Consider the following 27235-nt stretch of genomic DNA (forward strand, 5'->3'; position numbering starts at 1 on the left):
CTAAGTGATTTTTAACTTGTTCTTTTTTTATTTTATCTGCTAAACCCACCCCCTTCCCATTAGCATTCACTATGTTAGTGAATTTCCTTGGCACCAGCTTTATTAAGCAGAGACTATGGAGCAACTTCAGGCTCTTCAATGCTTTTCTAAATGGAAAAGACCCACCTTCCCTGAGAGAGAGCTCAAGAGGGAAATGTCATCCTAAGACCAAGGAGTCAGGCGACTTCACATCCTTGTGCGGGTCCTGTTGAGGCTTCTGCCTTTCTCAGTATCGAGATACTGGGACTACCAAGAAAGTAAGCCACATACTTAAGTCTTCCGACAAGCAGCCTCCACATGGCATCATTGTTGGTACCAGGATCGGAGCCCTCCAAACACACGGACTTTAGAAGAAATCCGCTTCAGCTTCTTCTTCAATACCATCTCCCTAAGGCAACAGCCAACAAGAGCGCACAGCTCTACCATCTCCAGTACCTTTAGATGTGCTTCACCCTGAGGAACTATGCCAGGCCCTAGGCTCACCAGTACCGTTCAGGTTCTTCTCCCATAAGGATCTCCAGACTATGGAGGAGCCCAAATCCCCTCTGCTGAGGGATACCAGGAGGACTTCCAGCCAGTATTGACATACTCTTCAGAGCCCCTTTCAGTGCTGGTGCGTATTCATACAAATACTTAACCGAGGGTTCTGACATGGTTGCTAGTCTGCGTTGGCCCCTCTGCTGACACAAGCCCTGGTACGGGCACCTATAGCTCATCCACTGGATGTGGGAGATGACTCAGAATTCTCCATCCCAAGAGTCCACTGCCTTCCCATTCCATTCTATTCCATCCTTTCTCCCTCCCTTCAGGTATTTCCTGAAGACAAGACCCCCAGGAATCAATTGACAGATGACCTGTCAGCCTTGACAGGAACATCCCTGAGGTCCCACTCCTTTCCGTTATGTCCCACTCCATTTGGCCTTTTGGAACCCTTGAGCGCCTTATGGTGACCAGTTTTACAGGTGCTCTAACACAGAAGGACCTGCCAAAATCAACTGGCACCTTGAGATCCTTTTCCCCAGGAAGACCCTCTGAAGAAACAGGAGTAAAGGATAGAAAGATGACATCACCATCCTCCTCCTCTCCATAGGAGGCAGTTATGCCCCTCTGCCTCCTACATGGATGACTTTGAGGCTTTTCAAAACCTAATGAAACACATAGCGCAGAAGCTTTACAGGTCCCTTTGGAGGAAGTATACAAACCTCAGCATTCTCTGGTGGACAGATTGCATATCTCCTCTCAAGGTAAGATAGCTTTAGACACAAATGAGGCCTTACTATCACCGGCCTATATGGTATGGCAGACACCAGCAACCATCCCTCCCACATGCAAAAAGGTTGATAAGTACTGTGTGCAGGCCAAGAGTTTGAAGTATGTATTCTCCCACCCTTACCCTAACTCTTTGGTGGTTGTTGCTGTCAATGAAAGAAATAGACTATTAATTCAGATCAACACACTCTGATAAAGAACTTAGGTGCCTGAATCTTCTTGGCTGCTCCTCAGGGTTGGCAAAATATTACACTACAAATTACAGCAACTTTTCACATTTTATTAATCATTTGCATCAAGGAAAGAAGGAGCAACTTCAAGCTCTCATTATGGAAAGACAGATGATCACAAAGGCTTCCCTACAGGCTTTTTCTGACATGGTGGACACAGCTTCATGTTCTGTGACAACTGCTGTAGTCATGCATCAAGTCTCCTGGCTGCAATCTTCTGCCCTTCCCAACAAGGTACACAGTACTGTGGAGAACCCCCCTTTTGAAGAGCCTAAGCTCTTCAGTGATGCCATAGATCTCTCCACTTGCTCAAAGACTGATTTCTTGGCATCTATATGCCTTCGAAAAGGAGAAAATACAGCAAGGCCCAGACAGCACAGCAATCTCGACTAGTCCACTACCCAAACTTCCTAAGACCAGCTGAACTCCCACAATATGGTGCAGGTTCCACAAGAATGAGCAGTCGTCTACAATGACCTCTTAGTCGGCGACCTCTTCCAAATAACCATTTTGACCCATTGGTCAAGGGTCATGAACTGCTCCTTATATTGGATCTTCTGCTGCAGCAACCCATCCTCCATCCACCCTGTAGAGACCACCTCCCATTTTCACCTCAGACAGATGGAGCGAAAGGGTGGTATCAGTGGGCTATTCCATCCAGTTCAGCTCTATCCCTCCTTCCCATCACTAATCAGGGACTCTTCTCACAAGGGTCTCTCAAAGCAAGAGATGAATCTCTCATGCTTTTGGGGGCGATTGAATCCCTTCCTCTGGTCTTCATCGTTAAGGGTTTCTGCTTCAGGTATTTCCTAATTCCCAAGAAAAAAGGAGGATGGAGACCAATCCTGGATCTTAAGACTCTGAACACCTTTATCCTTAAACAGTGATTCAGGATGGTCAAGCAGTGAGAATTCTATCTTTACATCCTGGGGACTGGTTCATCACCCTCAACGTCCAGGATGCCTATTTTCATATAGCCATGCAGCCATTGCATGAGCACTTCTTAAGATTCATTGTTTGCAAGAACTACTACCAGTACTGTGTTCTACCATTTGGGTTATCAACCACCCTGAGACTTCACAAATGCCTTCTCAGTCTTTGTGGCCCACCTTTGTTGGATGGGAAATCTTCCATATCTGGCTGTCTGGCTCCTCAAGATACAGTCAGCTATCAGAAAGGCCCTGGGCCTCTTACACTCTCTGGCCCTTTGTCTCAACATGGAAAAGTCTACTTTGATACCTATGCAGCCACTCTAGACTCCACAACAGCCAGAACATACCTGCCCACAGACAGGTCTGTCACAATGTCCAGCCTCATTTCCACTCTGCAACACAGCCCACAAAACACTGCAAGTTCAATTTTTGGGCCACTTGATGGACTGAACATTTGTAACACCCCATGCAAGACTACACTCCCGATGTCTTCAAGCCTGGCTCAGGTATGTCTGTACTTCCAACAAACACAACCTGTCCAAGTGAGTGTCTGCACCATAGAGAGTCCTCAACTCCCTCAGCTGGTGGAAGGATCCCCCAAAAGATCTGTGTAGAAGTTCAATTCTTGCATCTCCCCTCCCCCCGCAGAGATCATCACCACAGATGCCTCCCTGGTAGATTAGGGTGCTCATCTCCAGGACTTTACAGATGAAGGCAAATGGACTTCCCAGGAAACCTCTCTCCATATCAACCTTCTTGAACTCTGGGCAGTCATGGCACTATCATCACTTCCTGCCCAATATCAGGGTCCACTCAGTCAGAGTAATGATGGAAAAAGGAGCAGTCATAAATTGCCAAGGAGGAGCAAGATCCCAGTTCTTATGTGTGGAGTCAATAAACATATGGAATTGTTGCATATCCCATCAAATAGACATCTAAGTGGTTTACCTGCTGGACTCGCTGAGCAGGAATTCCATCAGGACCACAAGTGAAAGCTGAATGACTCAGTTTTTCAGGAGATTTGACTCACCTTGTGTTCTCTGGCGATAGATCTTTGTGATGCTCTCCAGCATGAAGTGCCATTGCTTCTACTCAATGGGAGAGAACAGTCACAACTTGTTGGGAGATCTCCTCTTTCCCTCGGCCTCTCTTTCTGCTGTTTTCTTATCCTCAAACGCCGCTACACCTCAAAGTTCTGAACAAGCTGATACAAGAGAGAGCAGTGATCATTTTCATAGTGCTGTCATGGCCCATGTAGGTATGGTTCCCAGACCCTGATATGCCTACCTCTGTGTCCTCGTCTTTTCCTTCTTCTGACAGCAGACCTTCTGACTCAGGAATTGAGCTCCATAATCCACTCCAACCTCTCATCACTGCATTTCAAGGTGTGATTCCTCTCAATTGCTCTTGGATATAAAACAAGATTGTTCTCTTGATGTCCAGACAGTACTGACAAGTAGTAGAAAGCTACCACAAGGAAAACTTACCTACAGAAACATAAGAGTTTCCAAGTCTGGTGCGTCCAGTAGTCCATATCTCCTTCCGAGTGTCTTATCCTGAACATACTCAATTACCAGCTGAATCTGAGTACTCTGGGTTTGTCACTGAGTTCTGTTAAGGTTCACCCAGCCACTATGACAGCTTTTCACGCACGAGTTGAAGGCTTCTCAGGTTTTCACACATCCTACAACTACGAGATTCCTTAATGATCTGTCTAACCTAATTCCTCCTGTAAAAGAGCCTACATCCACCATGTTAGAACCTTAATTTAATTCTTAATGCCTTCTCTTAGGAAAAACCCCACTTAAGCCCACAGGGACCTGTTTGTTTCTTCATCTGTCCTTCAAAACCTCTTTCCTCATAGCTGTCATCTTGGCCAGGAGGATAGGAGACCTTAGAAGTGCTTATGGCTGATCCAGCACATACGGTGTACTACCACAATAATTATGCCCCCATTCTTGTTTCCTACTTAAAGTCTCATTGTGTTTCTATATCAATCAGGGCATTCAGTTACCAGTGATTTATCCCAAGCCTCATTCTTCGAAAAAGGAAGCCAGTCTTCATACTCCGGATGTGAGAAATGCTCTTGCCTTCTACTAGATAGGACCAAACTCTTCCAGGTTTCTCCCGGACTCTTGGTTACTGTCACTGAGAGAATGAAGGGGACAGCCAGTCTCCTCCACCCAAAAATAGTCAAAATGGATTTTAGGTTGCATTTTGGCACATTATGAGGATTCAGGGTGCATACCCCCTCCCCCAGATAATTGCCTGTTCCACTAGGCTTAATCCACTTCTATAGCCCTACCTAAAAACATACCCTGCGTGGACATTTGTATAAAGCCTCCAGCTGGGTGTTTGTACACACATTTTCCCAACATTATTCTACAGCGTATGCTTCCAGAGAGGATGCATCCTTTAGCAAAGCTGTTCTTCAGTCTGTACCATACCTGCTCCTCAGCTCTCTGCTCTGTAACTGAGGCCCTGCTCGGGAATCTCCTTACTAGCACCCATAGGGACAATAACTTGAAGCAGGAGGTTATTCAATTGGTACAATAACTATGATTCTTGGAGATTTTTTGTCTCTATGGTGCTCCACTACCTTCCCTCCTCCTCTGCTTTGGAATCCTGCTAGGCTTTGAGGTTGAGAAGGAACTGTAGTGGTGGTGTGTCTGCCCGTCACCTATATGCCCTCATACTGGAGCACAAGAGGCACAGGGCAAAGACACAGACCCATGGGCACTGTGGACAAAAAATTCTGATCAAAAGTGCCTGGGCGCGCATACATCCTCACCTGGAAGACCCATAGGGACAAAACATCACTAAGAACTCCAGTAAATACACAGGTAAGTAACCTTATCCTTATTATTCATAATAATGATAGTTACTCAAATTAAACTAGGAAATCACAGGTTCTTAAGAGATTCTTAGTCCACTGAAGCCAAAAATGTGTTAGTCTCACAGGATTGGGCTCATGATTTAACTATCTTATTTTTGGTGAGTCACACAATATGCTGGCTTGGGTGGTTGGGGTTACTTTTAATTTAAAATAAAATCCTTGGGATTGTATGGTGGATTGTTGAAGCAGTTATTTAAGAATGTTTTTCCCAGAACACTATTATGTAATGGTGCTGGTGTCCACATGGGAGTATAAAGGCAAGCTAGTCATGCTGGCTTTTTGGCCAAATGGAGAAGGGAAAAGTTAGAGTAGCAAGAATTCAGGTTTCAAAGAAGGTCTAATAATAACCAGGAAGGCAAAGAAGAAATTATAGGCTATTTAAAAAAAAAAAAAAAGTTGCTGTGCCCATCTGTAAAAACAAAATATCCTTATGAAATAAGAGCGATAAAATATGAAATTGAAACAAACTCTCTAGTTTTTGCTTCATTTTTACCCACCACAATATAGTCTTAAACCACTAAGTAAACACAAGTTGAAAATGTTGATCCTAAAATATAAGTATTTACTGTGCAGAGTATAGTATGATTTTAACCTTAGTTCAAAAGTAAGCAAAATTAGAAAAGAAAATGTTCATTTTTATTGGCTAAACAGAGCTAATCCATATGTTGTCAAAACATTTCAAGACCTCATTGGTTTTCAGGTTGTTTTTGGTATGCTCTCTTGCAGTCATTTCAGCTACTGTGGTGACCACTTCCTTTGCTCTACCCCACACTGCCCCACCTTAGAAACAGCTTTACAATTTATTATTTTACAGCAGAATATAGCTTTAGTTTACATAATAGCTGGCATTTTAATAATAAATACAGAGAGAGAGAGAATGCGTAGATTCAGCAAAATCTCCATAAACATTCCAAGGTGAATGTAGTTTTGTGGAACACAAGGGCCATACTTGTTTTATTGGTTAGGCCACTGGGAAAGCTGTTAACCTGGTCTTCTGGAATCTGGAAAGATTCCAGCTTTTTTACATCTAATACAGATCTCTCTCTCAAAAAACAAACACAAACAACACACTACAGAGTTGTGAAGGAATGTGAAGGGGCTAGAAAGTGAATATTCTAAAAATGGACTTTTGAATTCCTGAACTACAAATTAATTACTCTTCAGTCATTTTCCAGTGCTTTTTTCATTACATCCTAGAAACTCCTAACAGACATCCTTTAAAATTCTATATAATTAAATTCTGTAAAGATAATTTTCAAAATGTGTTGGAGAATCCAAGGTCTCTACCTCAATCTAGCATTTAGATCTGGATCTGGATCCCACCCTCTGTTTGGGATATGTGTGTTGCACCTCCCTTCCCATATATCTTCATGAAGGCTTCAGATCTTTGCCATGCTGTAGGTGGTCCCTCTCCAAATTCTTTCTTTGATCAGCTTCACAGAGCGGGGCCCAGCTCACCTTCCTGTCCTTTCCCCCCCACTCCCCCAGTTGTTAAAGCCAATTTGGTGCAAGAATGAACTGTCTGCCCCCCCCCCCCTGCTGCTTTCCTCTATGTGGTCCTTCCTCACCCAGCAAGGAAGAGCATACAGAAGATGAGCAGTCCTCCCAGGAGCCCCAAAAAGAGAACTTGGCCACGATTATGCCCAGCCTGTGGGACAGTTGCTCAGCTAGGGGAAAGGGACTGTGTCCGCTGGGTTGTTGGGGCCTTTGCATCCCCCCATACAACCTGGGGCTCCCTTGGGGCCTCTCTGCAAGAGCAGACAGGGTTATCTTCCAGGGTGGATTTGATCTAAATCACTAGTCAAGAAGACTTAAATTAATCATGATTTCTACATAAAAGTGCATTCTTGTGGGTTGTTATAACCTTAATACATATTCTTCACAACTCAGAGATAGATGTAGGTTTCATTTTTAGAAGGTACACACTATACATTTTTAAAGTGATTTATTTTGAAAACTTTTCAGATTAGTTTTACAGCAATATCAGAAAATGAATCGTTGTTTGGTTATTTCATTTACCAAAGGTAATTGAAGCAGATATTTATGAAGTCATTGGGAGGTGAACTATCTCAATTCAACAGGTTAATCATTAATATTTGGAGGATTTTCTTGCAATGCTGTTTTAGGAGGAGAACATCACCAGACAGACATTTTAATTGTTTTATTTAACTAAAACAACAACGTTATGTATTCTGGATTTTTTCCTTCAACAGCAAACATATAATATTTTAACAAAACAAGCATATGGATTTTTGAATTTAAACATTCAAATTTTTTAAAATCAGGTTTGTTTTTGTTAAAATTGTTTTTAACTAAAATAGTTAAATGAAATATTAAAAAAAAAAATTAAATTGACTATGTCAGCCAGGTCAACATGAGAAACTTAAAATATTGGCCTCTGCAGCTAAATCCATGGTCTTCACCTTTATTTTCCTGTTTGTTCATAATCTGGAAAAGAAAAACAAGCTTTCCTGCTTTTTCAGGTCCTAAACAATTTCCTAATTTGGAATGAATTAGTCCAAAGGAAGAAAATATTCTTTCTACACCGGCAGAAGAAGCTACTGCTGTTAAAAGTGAGATTATCACTTCAACAGTCTCTGAATCCAAGTGCTTAAGTGACTTCCACCAGTTCACTGGTGTGACTTTCTTTAAAACATCATCAGCAAATATATATTTCTTGAATGCTTCTTATTCCCAAACTGGGTCTCTTTTACGGCCTGCTGCCATTATAGGTTTTCCCTTCTAGTGAGAGAATGGTATGGTAGATCTCAAATCAATGAAGGCTGCACTCAGAAAGACTTCTAGAATATGCTGCTCAAGCAGTTCCACTTTTGTTTCTACTGCCTGTCCCTCCCTTTTCACATTTATCTCCAGACTTCTTCTCCTTGTCCAGATCTATTCCGCCCCCAACAATCTTCTATTCATTGAACTTTTTGAAACTTTGCACTTTTAGAGAGAGGTAAGGGATTGACTCTGTGTACACAAATTTGCAGAGGGACAATAGGGTTGAGGTCTGTTATTTCTCACCTCTATATATTATTTCTTTAAAAACATGTTTGCTGTTAACAAGCATGTTATCTCTGGAGACACAAATCCACAGTTTGAGAACTGCAAAACTAAGCATCTCTGATGGTATCTGCTAGACTGAGCACTGAGTCCCATTGGGTAGATAGAAAGATTAACATAAATAATCTATACAGAAGCCCCTGGAACCCCATAAGATTGGGTCCCTAATCCATGAACTATTGGAACTCATTTACAAAACTTTTCTTAAACATTACATGAATATATTGTCTCATATTATAGAATTAGAATCCCTATTCCATGATGAGATATCTTTGAGCTATAATGTATCTTAATTAAAACTATCTTTGGATAGGTTTTTCCCCTCAAAAAGCATTTTATCAAAAAAAAAAAAAAAATCTTTTTTATCCACTCTGCTGCTTTCTTCTCCAATCAGACTTGGTGGGGGTAAGTCTGAATATTTCCCCCACCACTGTCTTGTCTCTTCACATCTGCTCAAATGGGAAATAGTCACTTGGCAAGGAGACTGGTGTCCTCTCCAACCCCAACTCAGCCCACTCAGGAAGGCCCCCTATATTTCCTCCACATTGGACAATGACTTGCTCAGAAACCCCCTGTGGGTTAAGACTCAAAGGGGAGCACTGTCCTCAGAAAAAGGGACCAACATCCTGATCAAAGAAAACTAAAAGAGAGGTGCAACCCCAATATCTCCAAGAGGGGAGAAGTCACTCCCAGAAAGGAAGTGATGGAGCTGCAAACTTTCTAATCAGGTTAATCGTCACATCTGTCATGACCTTTGTAATAAAAATAAATAAATAGACATAATTTTAATTCACCTCCTGAAAGTAAATTCATATGGCAACATTTCAAAAACAAATGCCTTTTTTTAAAATTGCAGATCTGCAACTATACAATAAAGACACTCATCCAAGGATCTTTGGTGTAACTTTAAAATCCAAACAGTCCATACTAAAACTAAGAATCTAAACCAACTCCAGTGAGAACTGTTAAATACAGCATAAGATGGAGATTTCAAAAGCACACACCTTTGGCCTAAGTCTGCTGCCATTGAAGATGATGGTCAAATTCTCATTGACTTCAATGGGAGCAGAGTTAGACCAACACTGAGAACTTTTGAAACTTGCTCACACAGCTTGTAGGTCAGTATGTTCATTATAATCCCGTATTTTTAAATACCATATTAACATATTATCAGTATCATCAGTAACTACCCAGGTATACCCATCTTACCTATTATCAGTTACCTATTTATCTCTCTGCAGATTTAGGTCCCCATTCAGTATGGTGTATGCCAAATTTTAAGCATGTGAATAGTCCCATTGGAATTGAGTAGAACTACTCATGTGCTTACAGTTAAGTACCTGCTTTAGTAATTTTCTGAATTGGGATGCTATCTATGTATCTTCCTATAAAAACAAACTCCTTTTTAAACATAAATAAATGTTTAAAAAAACAACAACCCTAAACAATACTTAGCAGTAAAAGTTGAATGTAGGCTGAAATTTAGCTTACAAAATCTTAAACCCAGGGTGATCTAAAAAAAAAAAAAGAATCAGTTTAGACTGTTTTAAATTGATAAGGTTAATAATATTCAAGTGTAATCTTGTGTCTCATAACTCCAAAGTGGCTTAGATTTTGAAAAAGAAATTTAATTACTGTTGCTGTTTTCAAAAATACAGTCATCTGAATCATTTAACATATGACGTTTCCTACTGTGTTTGCACAGGAAGTAGTTTTCATAAGTAATATTACTACATATGCTTAATGTACCTTCCAAAATCTATATTTACAGTACACAGTATATGGTGATATAACAGTTGTAAAGGAGTCATTATAATCTGTTGTGTAAATAATATATGATTTTAAAATGTTTTAAACAGGTATTTACATGGTAAACCAGAGTAGCGTATTGCAATAATACTTTCATATTCCCATGAGACAGTATTTTGTGGCCTCTAGTTAGTCAATATTTAAATAAGCAAGTAAGTGCAGAAATCCCTCTGCTTAAACACTGAGGTTGTTATGCAAGTCAAAAGTGAAGAAATTCAAAGTTCTTTCAAATTGCATCCTTCCGTTTTTGTTCTCTGCCAGAGGTGCCACAGTAGATGGATGAGGAACCATGCTGGCATAAAGGGAGTCATTTGGACCTTACATATACCAGGAGATAGGGACTAGCTGTTACAGGGATCTCCAGGTGCCTTGATCAATGCTTGGATTTCATTGATGAAGTAAGGCAGTGTGTGTTGAATAGATACTGGGGGTATGTCTACACTACGGGATTAATCCGAATTTAGATAATTCGAATTTGGGAAACAGGTTGTATAAATTCGATTGTGCGCGGCCACACTAAGCACATTAATTTAATCACATTAATTCGGTGGTGTGCGGCCACACTAACCCTAATTCGAATTAACAAAATCGATTTTGGCGCTACTCCGCTCGTCGAGGTGGAGTACAGAAATCGATTTTAAGTGCCCTTTAATTCGAATTAACTGGCTCTGTAGTGTGGACGGGTGAAGGGTTAATTCGGATTAACGCAGCTAAATCCAAATTAAAGTCGTAGTGTAGACCAGGCCTGGATGGAGCAGATTGGGAAGCATCACCTATTGCAATAATTACTTCCAAACAAGCTGGGAGGTTCCCTGTCTTCTGTAGTAGAAAATAAGGTATTTATGGTTCTGAACAGTTAGATTATCTAAAAATGTATTGTCTTCTAGACTGTTGGCTGTGTATTTGGCTAATTTGTCCACCATTAAGTATATACCAGCACAGAATAGAAGGCAAATAATATGAACCTTTTTTTTGGTGCCCTAAAAGTAAGTATATCTGTCTGTACAGTAGTGTTCTACAACACTGCATGAACATGCTAGAGAAGAACATGATATATTCTACAATGAATAAGTGAGTATGCATCTATAGAATATAACACTCAGAATTTTAAGCCACATTTTGGGGAACTACAGGGAATATTAAGGAGACTTTTCATATGAAAATCCAAATTATATTGCTAGTTCTGCAAAAAAAAAAATGCCTGTTTGACTCTCTCCCTTGGCATTCCTGTCTGTAAAATCAGGGATGTACTTCTCTGCCTCATAGATTTGTTGTGAGGGTACTATTTGTAAAGCACATTGCAATTCTTTAGCATCTTCCGTCTGAGGAGCTCAAAGTATTAAAGTAGAACATAAATCATCAAATAGCCATCTCTGAATAAGTGATTTCATCTTAGGAGCTCCACACATTTAATAAACATTACACTCACAACACTTCTTTGAGATACAGAAGAAATGCTAGAATATCAATGTGCAAATTACAGCAGGGAGGTGAAGTCACTTTCCCCAGGTTCCACAGCATATCACTGGCAGACTCAAGAATATCACTCCCAGTTCTGCATTCTGAACATTTATACAACTTTCTCCACTGAAGTATTCTGAAAATACTGTTAATAACAACTGTAACTAACACGTAGCTCTTACGTAGCAGTCTGGATAATTTCACTGTTTTCAGCAACTAAAAATTATCTCTCTGCCTTCTCTCTAGATAAGGAAAACAACAGCCAGTCAAGCGTATGAAATGTTGATAACCTACAGTGATATTGTCGATCCTGATATTCTGGATGAGGTCATGACAGTACTTAGTGACACCAACTGGTAAGTGAATTCATTGTTAGAGAAATGTTTAATAATAAGGCCAATTTTAATAATTCTCATACCTATAAAATATTTGTTCATGAGGAAAAGTGGAAAAGGAACTGTAAACGACGTGGTATCTGTAACAAGATCCACTTATCGCTTTATACATGTTTTTTAGGCCAAAAAGGGTGTTGCTGAAAAGGACCTTCCTGCCCTGAAAGCTTGTATATTGTATATTATATATTGGGTGGTAAATAAAGGTGGTATGAGTTTTATTTTTACTTGTCCAATGGTGTTTACTAAAATACCCATAATTTCTAATAAAAAAGGGGAGGAAATCCTGGCAGTTCTTTGTGATACAAAAAAGAAAAGGATTGTGGAAACAGACAAACCTCAATTGCAGACCCATTTTCTTAGCATTTTTGAGCACTTGCAGTACTCTGAGAAAGGGGTGGTGTGTGGGCAAAGAGTTGAACAGTGTCATCATGAGAAGAATTACTCATATTTTCCTATGAAATATAGGCTTCAGAAATGTTGAAACCTCCTTCAAACAAATATTTTGAAATAGAGTCTGACATTCCCCAGTGGAACTTTCATATTGTAGTATCAATTAAGTAACTACATTAATAATATAATTTAAACTACCTTCTGTTGTCTTTGTCATTAAATCTCTTCTGGAAAGAAGGCCTTGCATACAATCGTGAATTAATATAGCTGAATGTACCACAACTACTTGCCAGGATTTTGAGTCATTTCTGTTACTCTATTAGAAGAATTCTTGTATCAAATGCTCTGCTGTAATGGCAACATTGTCTTGTTCATGCCAGGTGCAGTGGGTTATCACTGACCCAAAGGTAGTAAAAGAGTCAATCAGAGGTAGTGTGGGCTCAGTTTCTGGTTGTAGTCTTTCACTTGAAATTCACCTAGTGGTGAAAAAAGGGACTTCTAGCAGTCTTCTTACACACAATAAAACAGGGGTTCTCAAACTGGGGGTCGGGACTCCTCGGGGGGGGTCGCAAGGGTATTACGGGGGGGGTCACGAGCTGTCAGTCTCCACCTCAAACCCCGCTTTGCCTCCAGCATTTATAATGGTGTTAAATATATAAAAAAGTGTTTTTAATTTATAAGGGGGGGTCACACTCAGAGGCTTCCTATGTGAAAGGAGTCACCAGTACAAAAGTTTGAGAACCACTGCAATAAAATAACAGAATAGAAACACATGACTATAGGAAAACTGAATGCTATAAGAACTGCTGATTATATTTATGCTTAAATGTTCATTTTTTCACAGCTTTATGTAGCGTTGCATTATAATGAGCCTGAAATATTAATCATTAGGAGAGAGAAAGACTCTGACTATATAGTTCTAGATCCACAGAGGGTGCAGGATAGGTGTTTTAAAGGTGTCACTGCTTAAAAGATAAATTAGTTCATTTGCTTTGAGTACCATTTGATGCCCTTTTCCTTAGTTCTGTCAATGCAACAAGTTATGTTCGCATCATTGTATTACAATAGATGTGTTCATGACTTAAACATTTCCAAACTCTCCCATTTTAGTGAATTTTGATGTCTTCAAGGAACAAGTAGACTTAGGGCACTCTTTCACAGTTTCTCTGAAGCCATGTAAAAACACATTGGCGTTAGTCACTGATTTTGGATAATTGTTCTGCATGAACTTAAGTAGATTTTCAGTTTGCACAGCTTGTTTTTGGCAAGCTAAATGGTGCTGGATCTGAAACTCTGGGGAATTATTTTATGCCACAGTTTAATCTCATTCTGCTCTGAAATTCCTGACTGGCGATAGATTTTAAAGTAAATGATGTGTCAGTGTTTAAAAGCTGTCAGTATAATGATTGGCTGCTACTACTTTTCTTAATCTTTCAGTGCAGAATTAGAACTACTATATGAGCTTTCTCAGATTTGCAGAATCTATTTCTTTTCAGTCTTATATTTTGGTTAAATTACCACATGAACTCTACAGTTAAAATAATTTGTTTCCACAAACTTTTGAAATTGCTCCTCGTGTTCATATCTTTCAATATTCACTCAGAAAGTTAAAGATTGTTTAGCTATTTTGGCATTAAATCCCTTTCATCTCCATAAATTGTGAAGGGAGTGAGGGAGCAGTGGCTGTTGCTAAGTCATATACAGAAATAATGCTGAGACAAGCAACTGGTTTGAGAACAATGTTGTTTGTATTGTAGATTCCCCTTTATTAATTTTTCACTGAAGTAATCAAACTAAAAGAGGAATATTTAAATCAAAATCATTACAGGAAAATATGGTTGTTACAGGCCTGGTCTTAAATTAGTCAGCCATCAGAACCCTGCCCTGTACTCACTAAAATTATGTGGCTACCTGCCTGTTCTATTCTCTGTTGGTCCAGTGCTTAGTATACACCCCAAATTCAAATAGAAGTCTAATACTTTGAGATTTAAGACAGAGTTCTAGAGTAGTTGGTGTGCGCTTGTTTCACCTGGGGAGACTTGGTAGATAAAGCAGTTGAAGAATGTACTGTAATGTTTATTAAAGAAGACTTATGACACCTTGCCAGGGGATCATCAAGAGTATGTTAAAATTCTCAAACTCTCTGGGCACTACAGGAACGACTTTATACTTCTGAATTAAAATAAATCTGTGTTGACATCAGGAAGCTGAACCAGCCTCAAATATTTGGTAAAAAAGACAATAACCAGGATATGCATGTTTGAAATATTCTCCCTGTTAGAACTACCATGGGTTTAATTTATAATATAACAAAATGTGCCTTTTGTTTTGGCTGAAAGCAAGTTTGCAACTTGCCAAAGTTGTCAAGTATCTTTGAAAAAGGCCAGAGGTATTCAACATGTAGATTGTGTACACCCTTTTCTGTAGTACTGGAATCAGTTTTGTCCTCCCCAGAGAATTAAGCCACTGGGTATGAGACTCTATATACCATGGCTACCTTTACAAAATCAAAATGATGTACATGGTTGTGTCAGAGGTACCAAAGGTTTCCCTTTATTTTGGGCTCGGAAATACCTTCAGTATCGAATAATCATTTAGGGACAATGACACTTCTAGGAGACATACTGTTAAGAGTCCTCTGGTTTAGTGCAGTAAAAATGTTATACTTTTTTTTGTATCAATCAAATCAGAATTTATTAAGAGTAAATATGTTTCACTATACTTTGAAAGGATACTGTATTAAGAATACAGTTAAACAGTAAATAGTATTGTCAAACTGTTCATTAAGCTTTTCTTTTCATTGCATGTTACAAATTGAGTTACAAAAATTATTTTCTTTTTAGATGGACTGAAAGCATGAACATTGAGAGAATTCCTTTTATCTTCTCTTGTAGGGATGCTGAATTACCACTAGTGAGAGAGAAGCGCAACTATCTCTGTGACCTAATGAAAGTGCCGAAACCGCAACTAGTGTCCAAGGTAGAGTGTGGAGTTTTTGCTATAGAATTTTCCTGAAGAAACAAAATTAGAAGCATCAGTTATTTTACTAAATATTCTGTACTTGTTAATGACATCTAGAAATCCAAGCCCCATGGGATTGTGCTACAAGCCTAAGACATAAGTACAGAATGTATGGAATTGTCTAAAACACTTTTTATAAAACCCTCCAATCCCATTCCTTGAAAACATTCCAGACTTCTGGTGTAAAGCTCAACTTACTAAGACAATGCAAGCATGAAATAATGTAGCACAGATGCCTGTGTGTACAGTGTGTGTGTCTGTGTTTTGTGGAAAAGAATGGTAAGAATTTCCCCTTCAAATTTAATAGCAAAACTAAAATTCCATGACTTATGTGACTTCCTATAAATTGATTCTGCATTTAGGACAAAAAAGGTATTGAAAGATTCAGGAAAGTTATATTCTAAAACCTCATAATAAATAAAGCACTCCTGAGAAGTGACGACATGTAACCTTAGGAAAGAATTTCCTTACTCAGTTTAATGTACATCTGATGGGCCAGATTTGCAGAAGTATGCAACATGAAGCCAGCACAGTTTTGAGTACAGCTCATCTTCCACAGGAGGAGAACTCTGTTTTGACCACTGTGACCCTAAGCCAGAGAAGCATGAGCGAGGTTCTTTTCCTCCAGATATGTCAGACAACGGGGAGGAAGATGTTGGTCACCAGGATAAGCAGAAATAGAACTTGGTTAAATAGAACCAAGGACAAATATATTAAATACACTTGTCCTCCCCCTTCATTCCTTCTTCATGCAAATTGTTAGGGAGGCATAGAAAATGGTTCAGGTGGCAGGCCCTGAAATTCTACAAGGTCACTCAAAGCTGCACTCTTCACTGTCTAAACTTGATGCAACAGGTAATTCCTGCAGAGGGAGTTTTCTTACTAAAGGACCTTGCAGGCATAAAGATAGATGCCGTTCTTAGAACAGACTTCACAGCCTCTTCAGCAGCCCTACTGTCACTAGGAAGCACATGCTTGCTAGTGCTACAGTGTCCTGCTGTGATGAATTAAAAACTTCTACCCTCAGAACAAAGAAGAACTCACTGATACCTAAAGAAATACCTGTAGCTGCTGCATTCATAAAAAGAGGATGCATGGACTCTCAGTTGTCCTGGCCCTAATTCTGGACTTAAGCCCTGACAAGTGTAACATTTATCTGTATCTCAAAAGTCTTAGTTGGAATCCCATTCATGGAGAAGCTTGATAAGATGGTAACTTATTATATGAACAAAGTATTAGTTTCCTACTCCTGTGAGATCAGAGACAGATGGGGCAGAATCTCATTTCAGTCCTATTCACAGCAAAAGTAAGAGTAGAGATTCTTCCTGTTCCAGGAGAAACACCTAGGCTCAGAGTTTGGATTTTATGGAACTCTTCTTCCAATCTGAACAGAGTGACTGCGATAGGGCCTGCTTCCCTTCAAAAATAGGACCCAGGTTAGGATATCCTGTGTTGCAGGCATCAGATTCCAATCCAGTTCAGAGAGATGATAGTGTAAGATGAATATTATCTGGAGCTTCAGGCTCTGCAGCTTCAACAGATGAGAAACAAACCACACCAAAAGCAATAGAGCTTGTCCCTTAAGGCACTTCCAGGGCTCTCTTCTATCATCATCATTGAAGAAAGGTATCAGGAACAGTATTGGACTGCAAGAGTATGAACAGCCTGATGAAGAAAACAAATTTCAGGACTACTGTAGTCTTTCTGGAAGATCTAGCAGACATTTACCTCCATATTCCAGTGAGATTCTCAAATAGGGTGGAGCATGCATTGGGACATATACTTGAAGTATAGCTAATAGTTCTGAACAAAAATAATCCAGCCAAAATGTAAAGGCGAAGTTCTTCATCAGGGAAGCGGACCAAAAATTGCTGGGACTAGACTCTAGTTCACAGATGGTCAAATCTCTCCTTTCCCCACTTCAACTATTGAGAAGATCAAGGGACACCAAGAATGCTGGGATAGTTGAGCTTCCACAGAGGTCTCCACTCCATTTCCCCAATTGGTAGGATTTCCGACACCAGAGCTGTATGCTGCATCTCATTGTAGACAGCTAGGTTTTTAAGACTTGCAGGTTCTCCATCTCTTTTGCCTGTGTGAGACTTGAGACAAAATGCTGTCACTTCAATATTGCAAAGGCAGAGCAGTGACTCTCCAGACTACCATACCCCTTTCAGGAATCTGATTTGTCTTGCGTGCTTAAAAATTACTTGTTTACAAAATCGTCACAGCCCACTATTACTGAAAAATTGCTTACTTTCTCATTTTTACCATATAATTATAAAATACATCAATTGGAATATAAATATTGTACTTACATTTCAGTGTATATAGAGCAGTGTAAACAAGTCAATGTGTCTCTGAAATTTTAGTTTGCACTGACTTCGCTAGTGCTTTTTATGTAGCCTGTTGTAAAACTAGGCAAATACCTAGATGAGTTGATGTACCTATCCCCTAGAAGACCTCTGTATACCCCTGGTTGAGAACCGCTTTCTTAGAGGATGGCCTAGACTTGGCCTGCAACCTCTTTCTATTGCATTTCAGCAATCACTTTGCATTCAACACACTACCTCATCTACATTTCTAGGTACATCAACAAATGGTATTGAGGTTCCATAGAGTAGCATATGTGTCCAACCAGCAGTCAAACCTCTTCCCTAGCTAGATTCGGTCTACAATGCAAAGACTCTCACAATCAAACTTATGGCATTTTATTCTTTTTCCATAACAATATGCTTCTTCGTTGCAACCGTGTGAGCTAGAAGAGTTTTCAAAATCTTCATTCTCAGATACTACCCATAATGCATCTTTTGTGAGGACAAGACTGGTCTTAATCTTGAGTACAGATGACTCTAGGGTAATTCTTCTTTTGTTTTTCCCAAAGTCTCAACACCATGTGGCAGATCTGAGAAGAGCAGTTCAAGTATTCCTTAGTAGACTCAATTAGCTTAGTAAAACATCATTTTTATTCTTCTCCCTGTAAGTTACATCCATGTGCTTGAAAGTATCTAAAATCATCCATTCTTAGCTAGATTAAATACTGTTACTGAAGCACATTCATCAGCAGAAGAGGTTGGAACCTACTCAACGCTTCCATGGTCAGCAGCCAGAACAAAAATCTGTAAAATGGCTACCTGGTCATTCATCAACACCTCACATGCTTAACCCATCATTCTTCTTCAGAAGAAAATGTCAGCAGGAGCATGCCCTCAGCTGTGGATTTAAAATAGATTAACACTACTTACTTTTGGGAAAGGGTAACATTCTTTTGTCCCATTTGTCATTCAATCCCTATTCATTCTTCTTTGTTGCTCTCTATGCCCCAGACTAGGGGAAAGATTGTGATACAGAAATGTGTTAAAATGGGGACAAACTTTGGGAAGTAAGGATTTGCTGTTAATTTATACTTAAGCTCTTACTTAAAATGCAGAATTTCCCCCACAAGTTTGGAGGTATTTATACTGGTGGAAGGGTTGTGGCCAAGCCCTGGAACATCAGATAAGACGTAACTGCCTCTGGTGTTTGTAAGTAGAGATACAACCCAACTGTGTTGAGCTGTAAGAAGCCAGGTTCAGAATGGAAATAATCATGTAACACATTAAGTCACAAAACCAGTTATTTGTTTTGTTCTGAAAACATTGCTAGTAAAAGGGCCAAGAAAACCAGCTGCTGAAGTGATTCTTACTCCCTTGATATACAGTTAGTTAATTTGTACAGCAACTGGAACAGATAATTTTGTAAATTTGATAAAGAAACATTCTTAAAGTTCTCATCTGGTAAATCACTCTTGTTTAAAGTGAAAGCCAAACTTGTGAGAGCTGGTGTTTTAATGAAGTGGGAGATTAAGAATCTTGTTTTACTATCAATGTTGACTGCTCTTTGCTTCATCAGTTTTATGATTAAGCATTTCAAAATGTAGAGGGTATAAATAATTGGTAAGAAAATTGTCTTGAGAGCCAGGTGAGTTTTATTCTTAAAACTTGGAGACTTAGATGAAAGATTAGAAAGAAAAGTGAATCCTTTGATATAAACAAGATAATATGATGCACCTACGTGTGTGTGTGTGTGTGAAAATATTATTGCAAATACTGTAATGCAAATCTTTCCTTTGGTATCCCATCAAAGTCATTAAGGTTTCAGGGCAGAATTTGGTGCTTTACTATTTCCTACGCATGTTTTCTAGTAATGTTAATTAAACACTTGCTAGAACAAATAGAAGTTTTCAAGTAAACTGCAAGCTTATTTTCATTTTTGCTAGTACACCTCTACCCCGATATAACGCTTTCCTTGGGAGCCAAAAAATCTTACCGCGTTATAGGTGAAACCGCGTTATATTGAACTTGCTTTGATCTGCCAGAGCGCGCAGCCCTGCTCCCCCAGCCCCCTTCGCCCCGGAGCACTGCTTTACCGTGTTATATCCGAAGTCGCATTATATTGGGGTAGAGGTGTATTAAAGAATGACAATCCCACCTGCAACCTACGGTGTATTACTAGTGGACGAGTTTCACAGCAGTGAAATCCAGTGACACAAACACTTTTCAGTAGGAAGGGGGTAGGGGGTGTATGAGAAAAAAGACACACCACATTCTACCTTTCTCTGAGAGCTCGCTTCATAAAAGTAGAGGAAAATAACAAACTTGATTAGATAAAGCCAGGCATAACATTTGAATATTTTCATTATACAAGCCACTTGAACTTTATTTATCTTTTTGAAAAACGTGTCAGATGAATAATATTTTAAATGTTGATTCAACTGTCTTTTTTTTTAAATCTAGCAGTTGTGATATTTACCATCTGTTAAAATACAATTCACTTTTAAAACGTAAAGTCCTATTTTCCTTTAGTTTGCTTTGGTTGATAACATGCATTCAGTTATTAGCTGGATTAAAAGTAGCTGAGTACCCTACCTAAAAGGAATTTCATAAGTTCTTCTTTTTTTGTTTCCTGTATGTAGAGTGCAGCATAGTAATGCAGTCAGTGTTCTCTGTTGCTTTGAAAACTGAAGCTCTCTGGCACTTGTGTCATGAAGAAGGAAGTGATCTGTGCTGCAGCATCTTGATAAACTGGAGTTTGACTGAGCTACAAAATATGATTAACAAAATTAACGTAAAGAGTAAAAGCACGTGTTCAAAAGCATCACACAGAGATATACCATTGAAAAAGCAGGCTGTTTATCTGTCAGTATCTCTGACCACAATATAAAGAAGGCAACAAAGGTCCATTATGTTTTCAATTCTTAAATTTATCTGTAGCCACAAGATGGCAGTTTGTCCTCATGATCTGTGTCATAATTGAGCTGCTTTTGAATGCCAATGTCTTGCATTCCCCTCAGTAAACCTGAATTAGTGTCTCTCCTCTAAAATCATTGAGCTTGTACTTGTGTATTATACATTTACAGTTGTGGATAATGCTTGTGGTCAAGACAAATATTTAAGATGATAATGTAACAGTTCAGAGTGGTAATACTTAATGGTAATACCTCTCTCAATAAACTGTTCTTTTATTGCCTTCAACCCTGACTTATAGTCTGCAAGCAAAAGCAGACCATCTTCATTCTGGGTAAGGTCAAAGCCTAAAATAAACAGAGACTGTCGACTAATGTAAATGAGTGGTGACTTTGTGTTATAAGGTAGAATTCAAGAGACATCAAGCAGAACCTCACTTTTCCAACGGCGGAGTACAGAGGTGACAGGTCAGTGCTTCAGCCACTGCCCTTACTGTTAGACATTTTTAAAAATCAATCATCCGTTCTCAGCAGCCCCCTGGGCCTCTAAAATAGATCAGTGATTGCAGGCTACATTAAGAGTTGACAGGATCGTACAGGTAAACCTTTTTATTTGTTGTTTCATGTAAACTCCACCCCCTTCATGTGTGCGTTATGCCAATTTCTGAACATGAAGATCCAAATTCAGAGATGCCATTAATGGCATGGTTATGGGGTAGAAGAACCACATTTATTATTCAGTTTGTGAATATCAGAGATGGTTCTTTTTGAACATTTGTTCAATTTAAAAAACCCTTGTTTGTTGTAAGCAAGCTGCAGTTCTCCAATTAACTTAACATCCACATAAGTGCTCGCATATCCAAGAACCTGGCCAGCTCTCGAGCAAAACTAACACCTGCTAAAAATGCTCACTTTGAGCTTAATGTTCAAAAATTAATTCCACAAAACAAGTATTACAACATACTAAACTAAACTCTCTGTATTGGTGCATGCAAACCAATTGTTTATCTGTGGTATACATGCAGCACTATCACTTTATAAAAAAATGAACTGTATAGTTGTATCTGCACAGGTAATTAAAATAACAACCTAGGTCTCCCCAAGCCATGATTCTAGTGTTGGTAACATGGTGATCTGAAAGTGGATGAGAAATAGCCACTGTTAACTGATGATACCACTAGCACTTTGCAACTGATATGACATCACTTGAAAATAGACAGCCCATTGTTTTTCTGGGTGCAAGCACAGGACACAAAGTGATGAACTACATTATTCTCTGTACAGAGTGAATCAATTCATTCCGCATTTTCAAAACCAAAATTGCAACCAGTCATTCTCCATAAAGAGGCACCTAATAAGAAATGATACAACAGCTGATTTTTTTCCCCTACAGAAAGGCCAACTATAAAAAGCCATAACTGCATTTGATGTTGAGAAAACCTACCTTTACCCTGTCACTCACTTTTCTTCTACTATACAGTAAGCACTTGCAGCATGCTCTGCTCTAACAGAGGGGTGTGTGGAAACTGATTTTTAAGCTTATGTGACATACAACAGTAGAAGGACAAACAAAAAGATAGCACAGGCTCTTTTGACTGGGTTTATAAAGCATACTAATTCTTTCTCTAGATTCACAAGGGAAGTTAAATATATGAATTATTTGTGACAAGTGTATTAAATTGTTCTCTTCCTGAAGCAGAAGGGAAGGCGAAATATCCAAATGCTAGCGTGGCCTGATTTTCAATTTTGCATAAGTGAACAAGCCCAGAAAACTAGCTTTTGTTAATATTCATACCAAAATGACTTTGGGATAGAGCTCAAATACACACACACTGCAAAGAAGTGGCCCGCTACCCTTGAAGACCTACCTTGACAGGTGTAGGAATGGCTCACACCTCCAATGCCACTCCTTCTAGAAGGTGGCTGTGTAGCTTGTAGAACAGAGGTTTTTGAACTGTGGGGCGCATGCCCAGAGGAACATTGCAGCGGGTGAGCAGCCATGACATGCAGCTTGGGCTTCAGCCCAGCATAGCAGGGCTTGAGGAGAGAGCGCAACGTCCACCCCCTGACTCACCTCTTTTTGTCGGGGGTGGCGCAACCAAAAATTGTAATTCTGGGGGTGCATTTCAAAAAGTTTGGAAACTGCTGTTATAGTGGCATCTTGGTCCTATCCCAGACATATCTCAAATCCCCACAGATTAAGGGTACAGATGTCAAGATCCCTTTAGACCATTACTGCTCATATAGCAACATTTGTTCCTTGCTTGGTGCAAAAACAGCACTGGGCCAAATCAAGACAGGACCTCCTCCTCCCCCACAAAAGGGTGAACTCATTCATTTAAAATCTATGAAAAATTAAGATGGATTGTAATACATCAATACAGAAGTGTCAAAATATATTTAAATCAGAAAAATTAAACTAAAAACAAAAGATTACTAAAATGTTTAGACTTGGCACTTTAGAGTTAGTCATGGCTATAAACCATTTCCACTGATAACAGAATTAGACAAAATCTTCATCTGTATCATGTATTACTAACTAGTCCTTTAGAGAGCACTTTATTACTAGAATCTAGAAAAGACTTTTACAGAAATATTTCTTTTAAATTGTTGCCCAAGTATAATCAAGCAATTGACAATCTTATGAAGGGTTCATCATCATTGAGATGTAGCTTGGAAAATTCTAGGTTTCAGAAATACAGGAGTATGTTCCTTCACAGTCTAGAATGGACATCTCTCTTCTCTCATGCCTATCCTTGTGGGAAGTTGTGTACCAACCATTTTTTGCTCAATTATACACTACCTGAATGGTTATGGGCACTACTGGAAACAAACAGCAAGTAGTATAACCACTGTTTGAATTGTACCAGCTGAAGATAATAGTTGGCTGTAAGAATAACTTTGCAGCCCAGTTTGGCAGGTGGCTATATAAACCTGACATGTTTCCTTTTCTTTCCAAGTAGACTCAAAAAAACCCTATACTACTACTGTTTCATTACCAACTCTCATCCTTGTACTCCCATTCTTAGCATGGGACTTTTTTGTGTGTGAAGATTTGCTATAGGGTATGTTCCGAAGGAGGAGTGTGAGCTGTGGATCAAGGTCAAAATGGCTAAAGCTCCAATGGAATCCCCACACTGTCAGAAGCTTTAGTTTTATAAAGATTGTGGTATAAAAATATTCAATCATCATGAAAAAAACAGTCATATGAATCTCAAATGAGAAATACCCTCTGTGCATTGGCTCTTAAAGGTAATACTCCCAAAATGGGGTTGGCTTCACAGCCATGCAGCACAAAACCCTGTATTAATCCACAGAACAGGTATGACATGGAAAATGACAGGACAAAGTACGCAGTCCTGAACAGGACCCACCTCTATGAGTGACAAACTTGGTCTCCATAGCTCTCACAATCTTTAGCTTTGCTGAGATTACCAAGTCTGGTCACAATTGAAATTCAATGAATAGACACCAATCTGCTGCAGCATAATAGTTAGGGATGCTGCTAATTGGAGTGAGATCAAAACAAAGCCACTACTAAAGCAGGCTGGATTTAAAATGGCCATTTAGAGCCAGATTTTCAAAAGAGCTCAGTACCCAATCTGGTTTTAAATAATATGCAGTTACAGAGATCTTTTGTGCAGTCACCTGTAATCAGTGGGATGAGTATAAAAATTGAACCATTTCATCTCTCTACGAGAAACTGACAATGCAAAATTCTAGTGAAGGGATCACCCTCTCTTGAAAATCTGGGCCTTAGGGGTTTAGTTACCAATCCCATGGTGTGAGAAGCTAAGAACACCTTTTTCTGTACTATTCTAGAAAAAAAGCTACAGCCACTTTTTTCATGTAAATATTACATTCTGAGCAGCAAAGGATAAACATTGCGAATTTATAATAGCCTTTTCCTCAGCTTCTAGCTGGTAGGCATACACTGCAATTTCAGGCTGTTTTACATGTAACTGGGAAATCAGAAATATTTACCAGAAGCACAGAACATGATCAGCAACTGGGGAGGGCAATGGAATGGGGGTCTCAGTATTGATAATCTATACATGGAATTATAAACACTGAAGCAGGGATGGGGTCCTGGGAACAAGAGTTAAGTGATGCACATGATTGATTAATCAATTCAAAACAGGGTATGCATGGCAATAGCAGGGAAATGGAGAGGCAGGCTCAAAGTTACAGGCCTCTTTTCTGAAAGGAACCATTATTAACCAGGAGTTTTGGAGGTGGGGAGGCACTCTTCTCCACACAGATTTTATAATTAAATTCTGCACAGCTGGTCAAGGAAGCAAAGACAGCAGCACCCTTTTACTTAACAGAGTGACAGCACTTGCTGGAATTCTTTAGAATTTGAACTTAGTATATTTTTGTATTAAATTTGAGTATATTGATGGTATAACATACAGCCTGGTAGGGAGTGGCTCTGGGTGCTGTGAGCCATTACACCAGCTCAGACCAACTAACATTCAAGTAGGCAACACTTCTTGGCGTCCAGCCTTGTATCATGCAGACAGAGAAAAAAGTCAAAAGATAGTGTATACTGTATGGCCCCTCAGTGCTATGCAATTCTCAGGCTGTCAGAATCACCCAACGAACAAGAAAGATGAACACAAAAGATAAAGATACTGATAAGGGAACAACAGTAACTAAGACAACCCTTTATTCTGTGATTAAATAAGTAGCGTAACTAGCAACCAAAATATCTGTTACTTAACCAGAGTAGAGATTTTCCAAAATAATTAGTGATTTTAGGTGGCCTACTTAAGAAACCTTAAATGGGTCTAAGTTTTATAAAGAGCTATGCAATTAGAATCAGACCCATCTAATGTGTCAAGCTCGGGTCCCGGAATCCCTAGGTAAAGTAAATTACCTCTTGATTATGTTAATTCACATATAATAAACCACGAAGTGGCATATTTCACTTGAGGGATAGTCTAAAGCAGAAGCTGACCTGAGGTTTAGTTCCTTCTTGAGCAAAGTTATAACTTGAGGTCCCCAGTGCAAGAAAAATGTTACTTCCATGTTAGAAAAAATCTACTTATTTTTAAGCATACACAATAGGAGGCTGCATGAAAGCTCTGAGCATCTATATACATTACCCTCTGGCTTCCAAATCACTTCCCATATACACTGTACTCCTAAAACGCCTGAATCACAGGGATGCCATAATTTAGGGCCTCTTTAATCCCTCAGCACTAGCAGTTCACATAGATACAAAGCAGTAATGCAAAGATTTTACCTCAGGAAACACCAGCTGCTGTTGTCAGTAGCAGGAGATTAACCAACTCCAGGGAATGGCTTGGGGCCCCTGACCACTCTGGACAGAACCTGAGTCACCAAGGTCTCTAAACACTTTCATTGTTGTGAACATTTAAACTGCTGTGTACATTGTTTGCTATGGCTTTAATGTTTTCTTATGGTAGCAGCTTGCTCTGTAATCTAATAGATAATACTGGATGGGCTACTTACACCAAGAGTATAAGCAGCAGTAACAAATTTTGTACACTTAAAATTAGCAACAAAAATAGCACTTTCACTATTGTTTTTGTGATAATAAGCAGGAAGAATCACGATTATAAACTTACTGCTAAGCCAGTTATGTGCCATATTAACAACTGGTAAATATAGATATCAAAGGTATAACTTTATCCTGCCTTTAGAAAAGAATAAATGATTAGAAGAGATACATTGGGTGAAGTTCAAATTACTAACTACAAAACCTAACCCTCTCTGGACACAGTTTTGCTTTTAACATACATATCACTCAGGATACATAAAGCACCAATTTCACTGCTGTACCTCAGTGTTCAGTTGAAATGATGATAATCCAGTCCCTCTTTCAAGTCTAGTGTGGCCAAGTTTTCTTCAAATCCTCCACCTGTCAGATCCTGTGGGATGAGAGACAGCATTAGTTCATTCAGGTGAAATGAAGAAAAGCCCAGTTGTTGATCTAAAAATTAACAAAAAAACAGTTGAGAAATCTATCTGTGCATACATCCCCCCACACCCTTCTAAAATTATTGCATTAGTTTAGAAACTCATGACCCTAGACAGCTTATTTCAAGAGAATAGAGAAAGCAAAAAAAAAGTTTTACTTCTATCTCTGAGTTCAAAGTCTGTTTTGTTCTTTCCTTTCCTAACTGGTCATGTTCTGGATCAACCCCCAAGGCACCCCCCTGCCAACCCCTGGAAACAAAAACCTTGTAGCTCCAGAGAGAAATACTGGCAGCTTTCAGACTCTCTTTTCATCCTCAGCTCACGGGGTGAAAGCCGGCATGTTCAAGAACTTTTCCAAGATAGCCCAGGGGGGATGGTCACCAGTTCAGACTGCTGGCAAACAGCTCATTCTAACTGCTAAGCACAACACAGGATTTGCACTGAAACCAGCTCTGCAGAGGACTATGTGTGTGCTTTTGTTTTGTTTTTTAAGTACACACATTTTAAGAGACTGGAACGAGGATGCCATTTAACAAAATAGTAATAATTGTGGATTT

General features: G+C 39.3%; 2 protein-coding genes across 4 annotated transcripts in view; one reads left to right on the plus strand and one right to left on the minus strand.

Annotated features, from left to right (window-relative positions):
* TBCD (tubulin folding cofactor D) overlaps window positions 1–21107 on the plus strand; it is a 256774-nt gene extending 235667 nt beyond the window's left edge. For both annotated transcript variants that reach the window (XM_024217615.3, XM_026654436.1), the window contains exons 38-40: window positions 11949–12058; window positions 15382–15466; window positions 20463–21107. In XM_024217615.3, the coding sequence (XP_024073383.2) occupies window positions 11949–12058; window positions 15382–15466; window positions 20463–20474 (207 nt within the window). In that variant the 3' untranslated portion in view covers window positions 20475–21107. The remainder of the gene's footprint in view (window positions 1–11948; window positions 12059–15381; window positions 15467–20462) is intronic.
* The window catches only part of B3GNTL1 (UDP-GlcNAc:betaGal beta-1,3-N-acetylglucosaminyltransferase like 1), a 303787-nt gene continuing 297053 nt past the window's right edge, over window positions 20502–27235 (minus strand). For both annotated transcript variants that reach the window (XM_026654438.1, XM_026654439.1), the window contains exons 7-8: window positions 26541–26629; window positions 20502–20587 (exon numbers count right to left, since the gene is read on the minus strand). In XM_026654438.1, the coding sequence (XP_026510223.1) occupies window positions 26549–26629 (81 nt within the window). In that variant the 3' untranslated portion in view covers window positions 20502–20587; window positions 26541–26548. The remainder of the gene's footprint in view (window positions 20588–26540; window positions 26630–27235) is intronic.

Source organism: Terrapene carolina, unplaced genomic scaffold (genome assembly GCF_002925995.2).
Source record: "Terrapene carolina triunguis isolate 2854851 unplaced genomic scaffold, T_m_triunguis-2.0 Scaffold192, whole genome shotgun sequence".
NCBI lineage: Eukaryota > Metazoa > Chordata > Testudines > Emydidae > Terrapene > Terrapene triunguis.